Source organism: Quercus suber, unplaced genomic scaffold (genome assembly GCF_002906115.3).
Source record: "Quercus suber isolate HL8 unplaced genomic scaffold, Cork oak 2.0 scaffold_857, whole genome shotgun sequence".
Classification (NCBI taxonomy): domain Eukaryota; kingdom Viridiplantae; phylum Streptophyta; class Magnoliopsida; order Fagales; family Fagaceae; genus Quercus; species Quercus suber.
In genome coordinates, this window is record NW_027070287.1 from 3,033 (window position 1) to 11,357 (window position 8,325).

General features: G+C 32.4%; 1 protein-coding gene across 1 annotated transcript; it reads left to right on the forward strand.

Moving 5' to 3' along the window:
- The first annotated feature begins 4,643 nt into the window (after window positions 1–4,643).
- On the forward strand, window positions 4,644–6,129 carry LOC112010075 (uncharacterized). The gene is made up of 2 exons (XM_065767878.1): window positions 4,644–4,893; window positions 5,488–6,129. Exons 1-2 carry the CDS (start codon window positions 4,679–4,681, stop codon window positions 5,930–5,932), a joined length of 660 nt encoding a protein of 219 aa, XP_065623950.1. The 5' UTR covers window positions 4,644–4,678; the 3' UTR covers window positions 5,933–6,129.
- Window positions 6,130–8,325: the final 2,196 nt, after the last annotated feature.

Here is an 8,325-nt window from a genome sequence, read left to right on the forward strand (position 1 = left end):
ACAATCATCAATTCATCATCGCCACTATTACTGCATTTACATAAAATATTAATGATTTTTTGTGTGAATTAACAAAATAAGAAAATTTTGGATTATTTTCAAAATCACACCCAAAAGTAGGAAAACAAGCCATTTTTTCCACACACACACACACAAAAATCCTAAAAAGAATATTTTCCTCAAAATCAAAGCAGCTTTTAGTATGGATTTGAGCTCAATTTCTAAAATCCGTAGGAAATTGTATTTTTAGACCTTCATACTTGAAACTAACCCTATTATATACGTTAATTAGTAAAAAAAATAAATAAATCAATAGCTATGGAAATTCAAGATTTTCTTTAATGCTTACCCATTACTTCTCTATCTCCATTTCTCATATTTTCCCCTTATACAAAAAAATTAATTTGACATAAATTATTTAAATTTAAATTTATTTTTACCTCTTATTTAAAAAAAAAAAAATGCTTTGCTTCCTAAGGTTGCTATTTTTTATTTTTTTTCCTTGAATTCATTGTCATCTAACCAATCTAAATATTTTCAAATAATTTTTTTTTTTTTTAATATAAGAAAGTGGTGTTACAACCTTTGGCTAGATTATTCGACTCTCTACTCATGAGATACTCTCAAAATCCCATGGACCAATAATATGGTGGATTGAATTTAAGACTTTCTGGTTTATGTTACATCCTAGACCAATGAGCCAACCAGGGGTAATTATAATGTTATTTTATAGATAAAATCTTGAAGAAAGTAAAATGAGTTTCGCTTTATAACTTCTAAAATGGGTTAAGATTATATTTAATTATATAAATTGGAATAAAATTTTTTAGTTTCCACTTTTCCATTTCCAAAATTACCTTTATTATTTAGTTCATACAGATTTTCTTAAAACCAAAAATTAAAAATTTTATTAGTAAATAGGTGAAAGAAAAAATTAAAATAATTTTTTTAATGAGGGGTAAAATAGTTAAATTGAAAAATCTCTTTAACATATCTAAGTTGAGCTACAATAAAATAATCTCTTTAATCGTGGCTTTAGCACACTAATAGTCCATCCCTTGGTCGTACATTGGTTCACCTCAATAGTCCAGTTTCCCAATGCTTTAAACATGGGCCCCATTGGTACATACTAGCCCAGAGTTAACAAATATGGGTACTTGTGCTATGATCAGTAAGGCCCATTCACTAATCTGATTTTCATTCATAAATATTGATTGAAATTTTGGTGTAGGTCAGATTTGAATCTTAAATTTCATGTTTGACAATAAGAGATTTTATTGGTTGAGTTAACTAGAACAAGCTTGGTACTTCAAACTTTGATTGAAACATTTTGGCAATTTTTTTTTATTATTTCCTAAGAGCATTTCCATCTCATTATGCATTTTTTTTTTTTTTTTTTTGGTAAAAAGAAGTGATTTTTTGGTGAATATCTATTTAGATAACCACTTTAACCATACATCTTACATCTCATTTTTTACTATTCAATACGTCATGTAAAATAATCTAAATAACAACTTTTATATCATATTTAACACCAGCATTAAGAGAGAGAGAGAGAGAGAGAGAGAGAGAGAGCATCCAGCCACCATAACCCTAGCCTAGTTATTGAGGAGATAGAGAATAAAATATGTCAAAATAAGTTTTACAATTTGCTACAGTTGTGATGCAAAGTAGCAAGTTTGATAACTTTATGCGAGGATGTAACTTGTAATAAGTGGCTTTTTGTGCATTTGTATGAATCATAATATCTATTTAACTATTTTACATTTGTCATTTTTTTGGGGTTTTATACATAAGGAATGCTCTTAAGCAACAATTAGAAGATGGGCTGGATTTTTTAAGCACTTATTAGCTCATAGCTTATTTGTAGATGCAATGGGCCTTCAAGGTTTACCTTGACTCATCCAAAAAAATCTCCTATTTCACTTGCCATAAAAAATATGGTTGGGAATAAAAAATTAATGGGCTTTTTTTTCTTGCAAAAAACATGTGCTTGGACATTTTCCATTATTTTTGAGAGAAAGGAAATCTGGGACATTTTCTATTCATTAAGGGCTACTGATTGTAGGGCCCAACCCATGATGAGAGAGACAGACAACATGGGGCACTTGATATAGAGAAAGAACGTGGGTCGTAGACTCAATAGGTTTTGTAAAAGTTAATGGTCACAATTCAGAATTCACAAAGCACATTTGCATGAGACCCAAAGTTTATCTTGAGATCTGAGTTCGTGATTTCGTAAAACCCATCTCGTGAATTAGAAAAATTCAGGCACTTAATACGTCTAAAGTAATTAAACTTAGTGCTTTGCCCATTTGCATGAAAAGAAAATGAGCAAAAATGCCTAACCCCAGTAGACAATTAATTGGACTCTTGGGTTCTGTTACTTCTGTACATGTTTGGCCCAATTTCTAAGTCTTATGAAGTCGCAATTTATTGGCGAATTAGAGGTTGGGACGTGACTAGGGAGGGAAAATAAATTATGAACATTGACAAAACTACAAACATCAACACGTCTTCCTACTAGTAAAAAAAAAAAAAAAGAACTTAACAAGGGTAAAACTCATTTTGGTCAATTATCTAACTCTACACTAATTTTTTTTTTTTTATTTGAAAAAGGATTAGAAGAAGGGAATGTATTCGAATTGGGAATTTTTGTAGGTTGTCAAGCTAAATATATGATTTATTATATATATTATTTTCTTATATAAGAAAATTTGAGTTTGGCTTATCTTCAGTACTTTTTTAACTAGAGGTGTCATTTTATTTTAAATATACAAGAGCAAGTAGTAGTGAGTTTTAATCTCCACATTTTATTTAGTTAGTGAGTGATGTGACAGTTTTTCATTAAAATAAAAGAAGATTCAAGTTAAAAAAGTACTGGAGATAAGTCAAATCCAGAAAATTTTATCAAGTTAGTTTTATATAATTCAAGACAAATATTTTCTTTCATTAAGTCATGTATAATTCTTTTAAATTATATTAATCACAATTAATATTATTTAAATAAAATATATACAAATCAATTAATAATTTCAAATAAATTAAATAATAAATGTCACTTTTATACGTTTTAAAGTATATAATTTAATATAAGAGAAATATAGTTGTAGGGACCAAAAGATCTGGCGGCCCAAGCCCACTTAGAATAGTGAGTTGGACGGTTTAACCTTGGACCAAATTAATAAAATTTATAAGAGAGGGAAACAAACAACAAGAGAGGGATCTGCTCGAGGATGAAAATAAGGAAGAAAGAGCTAATGTTATAGAATTGATGAGCAAATGTCTCCTTACAAGCCTGCCAAGGAGGCCAATGTTATACAGAAAGTTGCATTGTTCATTATCTTCTCTCAATGTTTTTTTTTTTTTTTTTTTTTTTTTTTTTTTTTTACAGTCTTTCGAAATGGTGTTGGCTATAAAAGGCGGCGCAAAATAAAGAGCTCACAACAACCACAGAATCGTCACAAAATTAAACAAAATAAAAATGTACCTCGCAATAATAGTACTCTACTTTTACTTCAGCAATAGTTGTAACCTCTTACACTACGGCCACGCCATCGAATCGCCACAGTACACAGTGGTGCACTCAGAATCAGATTTCGAGGTAAGACTTTACACTGAATCCTCGTGGATGTCTGCTCATGTCCTAGGAACAACCTCCTTCGACTTCAAGGAGTCCACCAAAGATGGTTTCCACAGGTTTAACTTTAACCAACCAACTACTATATAATACACTGCTAAATCCTCTCTCTCTCTCTCTCTCTCTCTCTCTCTCTCTCTCTGATATAATAACAAAAGATAATTTTGAATGGTGAAATTTTTTTGTTATTTATCAGGAATATTACTTTGAGAACATTGTACTGCCTTTTTATACGGATATTATTATTGTAATGTTAAAGCTACTTTCCATTTATTAGGATCACATGTTATTTTTCCATTTTGTAGTTTAAATTAAATTTTATAAATTTAAAAATGTATAAAGTGTCATGTCATTTAACGTCATACATTATTAGATCTAGTGAAATGTACTTTGGTTGAAATAAAGAAAAGGGATAATTACAGTAAACCCACCTGAGGTTAGGCCCGTTTTCACTTTGCCTACTCGTGGTTCAAAACTTATCACTTTACCCACCTGAGGTCCCTTCCGTTATCACTTTACCCACCTGAAATCCCTTCCGTTAGAGATCTGTTACCCACCTCTCCCTTTGCCGTTAGAAGAACACATTTTTAGAGAAAAACAAACATAACACGAATCAAAAAGTTAGGATTTGATATTAAAAAAAAATGTATATGAATGTAAGAAATAAAATTCCAAACAACTACAAATCAAATTGTTTGAAATTAAAACAAGTATTACACCGGTGGTGGCTCTTTTGTACTTCAACATGATCTTCCCCTTCCACAAACTCATCAACAACCCAATCACCCAGGTTTGAGAGAGGAGAAAAACGATTATGAACCACCCATGGATACCGACCAAGGATCGGCGACAGCACTGTCAAACTCGGAGCCTCAATCTCCGCCATCGTCGAGCTACCCACCATAACACCGGTGGACCTAGAGTCACGATAGCCTCGTCCATGAGTAACCTCGGAAAATGGTGTTGGCTATAAAAGGCGGCGCAAAATAAAGAGCTCACAACAACCACAGAATCGTCACAAAATTAAACAAAATAAAAATGTACCTCGCAATAATAGTACTCTACTTTTACTTCAGCAATAGTTGTAACCTCTTACACTACGGCCACGCCATCGAATCGCCACAGTACACAGTGGTGCACTCAGAATCAGATTTCGAGGTAAGACTTTACACTGAATCCTCGTGGATGTCTGCTCATGTCCTAGGAACAACCTCCTTCGACTTCAAGGAGTCCACCAAAGATGGTTTCCACAGGTTTAATTTTAACCAACCAACTACTATATAATACACTGCTAAATCCTCTCTCTCTCTCTCTCTCTGATATAATAACAAAAGATAATTTTGAATGGTGAAATTTTTTTGTTATTTATCAGGAATTTTACTTTGAGAACATTGTACTGCCTATTTATACGGATATTATTATTGCAATGTTAAAGCTACTTTCCATTTACTAGGATCACATGTTATTTTTCCATTTCGTAGTTTAAATTAAATTTTATAAATTTAAAAATGTATAAAGTGTTATGTCATTTAACGTCATACATTATTAGATCCAGTGAAATGTACTTTGGTTGAAATAGAGAAAATCATGTTCCGAGTCATGCACATTTCAAAAATGGAGTTGCATAAAATTTGTAATTCATGCTACTGAATTAAGTTTGATGTTAGTGAATCTTGTCTGATGGGGCTAGATGAAGAATGCAAAAGGGTTGTGTAAAATTCAGACAATTTCACAGTGGAGGTTTATGATCTTTAATTACGTGATAAGCATACCTCATTATTCCTTAACTTTGAGGATTATTCTATAAAATTCAAACAGTTCACGTTAATTTGTATTGCTTGTATCAGGTTGTATGAATACATTCATGGTGGAAACCTAAACTCTTCTGACATTGTGATGACTGCTCCTGTCTTGACAAGCATTAACTCATCATCATCTAGCGGATCTGACTATTTTGTAAGGTTTTATATCCCAGCAAAGTATGGTGGAAACCCTCCACAACCCAATCCTGAACTGAATGTGCAGCTTGTCAAGTGGAAAAGTCATTGCATAGCAGTTAGAAAGTTTACCGGATTTGCTAACGATGATGAAATTAATAAAGAAATTGAAGCTCTTGTAAACAGCCTAAATAAGCACAAGAGTGGAAAGGCAGCAATATTGGAAGATAAAAGTTACTACTCCGTTGCCCAATACAATGCTTCATATCACCTTTCTGGACGCTTAAATGAAGTGTGGATCAATGTGTCTGGTTTTACAGCAGAAGGATGTCCACATTATCAAGGGAACTATTGATTTGGCCTTTATTTGATGTCTGGCAGAATCTAGCAAGGAATGTTGATCCTGCTGAGAATAAAACAGTGCTTTTATTGTAGACATGCTCCTTCATTAATAATAGAGTCTCAATAAATGAGATCCTGATGCAACATTTGGTACCTTGTTTTTTTTTGGTAAAAACATTTGGTGCCTTGTTTGTGCATCAAAGCATGCTATATTTTGTTTGTAATGTAATTTCAGTTTGGTCATTTGTCAAGTTTCCTGGCATTTCTTTCGTGCTATTAAGCACCTGATTTTTAAGACTCTCTCTCTCTATCTCTCTTCACATGAGATCCTGATGCAACATTTGGTACCGTGTTTGTGAATCCAAGCATGCTATATTTTGTTTGTAATGTAAATGTGGTTAGGTTTTTTTGTCACGTTTTCTTTGCATCTTTTTTGTGAATTAAACATCTGATTTTTAAGAGTTTCTCTCTCTCTCTCTCTCCAAATTTAACATCTTTGAAGTGATTAGGTTGATTGAAATAATCATTATAATTATCTATGTTAACGTGTATAGGCCTTGGGCTTTAAGCCCACTTTAATTATCTTGTATAATACACATACTTGTACTGCACTCATATGTCTCATAGTATACTTCTATGCCTCTTATATAAAAGTAATCTTGTATATTTATTACTTGAGAAATAAAATACAGTCATTCAGTATTTTTGACACTCTATCTTGGATCATCTCACTTGGAAAAGAATTGGGATGACATAGATGCCAATTTCAGTGAGTCACCATGCCAACATTTCATGCCATTAGCACGTAGTATTGGATCAACGTAAAGCATGAACTTAGACTATACTGCAATATTGCGACTTTTAGAAGTATTTCCAATCTTGATACCACCTTGTTCCTACTCCAAGGTTAAATGATAGGTTAATCTTTAAAAAAAAAAAAAAAAAAAAAAAAATCTCTCTCTCTCTCTCTCTCTCTCTCTCTCTCTCTCTCTCTCTCTCTCTCTCTCTCCAAATTTAACATCTTTTAAGTGATTAGGTTGATTGAAATAATCATTATAATTATCTATGTTAACGTGTATAGGCCTTGGGCTTTAAGCCCACTTTAATTATCTTGTATAACACACATACTTGTACTGCACTCATATGTCTTATAATATACTCCTATGCCTCTTATACAAAAGTAATCTTATATATTTATTACTTGAGAAATAAAATACAATCATTTAGTATTTTTGACACTCTATCTTGGATCATCTCACTTGGAAAAGAATTGGGATGACATAGATGCCAATTTCAGTGAGTCACCATGCCAACATTTCATGCTATTAGTGCATAGTATTGGATCAACGTAAAGCATGAACTTAGACTATATTGCAATATTGCGACTTTTAGAAGTATTTCCAATCTTGATACCACCTTGTTCCTACTCCAAGGTTAAATGATAGGTTAATCTTAAAATAAAAAAAAAAACTAATGGACTAAAATAACTTTAATCAGGACTTATAAAATTGCTCATACTTTTCTTCTTCGTTTGCTTTGAAGCTTGAAATGAATCATTGTAAATACTACTTTTCTTTGGTTATCACTTAGCACGTCAAGTATCACAAAAACCATTTGTATATCATTATGAATGCTGTTCAGCAATGAAAAAAATTAGGTGCATATGAATGCTACAAAGCATTCAAATTTGGCATCCATACGTTATCAATGGGCAAGTGTAACCCTCGCTTAACGTTTAAACACGTTAACATCCGCTGTCTTGTTTTTGGTTAAGGTTTGGGAACTTTGATTCGCGCTTCTTGTAGGTCATTAGTGTATAATCAAATTCCGGTCACTTGGGTGGCAATCAATGTCCTTAATTATTGCCAGGTAAAACCTAAATCATGCATGACTAAGAAATAAGAGCACATTTATGAAAAAGAAGAGGAATTATGAGGACACAGTCACACCAAGTCCAAATGGATGTAATTATATTAAATCCAATAAGTTTAACAATAAGTAATACATATGGGTCTTCCTACTTTCTAGTTTCTACTCAATAGGTCAACCCGGATATTACATATTGACTTCTTTATAAACTTACAACGTGATGGTTTAAAATGTCATCCTTTATTTGTGTCAACTACTTCTATCATCATTCATCTTTTCTTAGTTCCCTTGTCCTTTTCTTAGGTTTTGCTTTGCACTATTATTCTTATTTATACAAGTTCACCATGAGGATATATTTTTTCACCCAAAGGGAGGGAGGATAAAAAAAAATCAGAATCACATTTGAGGTCTTGTCTGAACAACGTATACTTTCCCATCTCTAATCACACCTTCAATGTCTTGTGGAGACCCATACAGTTCCTCAATTGCACTACCTGCACGAGCAATGCCAGAAAGGATCGAGTGGCGAAAATTTCC

Bases quoted from the DNA above. Each gene is read 5' to 3' on its own strand.
- LOC112010075 (XM_065767878.1), top strand. From the start codon at position 4,679: ATGTACCTCGCAATAATAGTACTCTACTTTTACTTCAGCAATAGTTGT. The intron at 4,894-5,487 runs GTTTAATTTTAA...TGCTTGTATCAG, and splicing joins ACCAAAGATGGTTTCCACAG to GTTGTATGAATACATTCATG.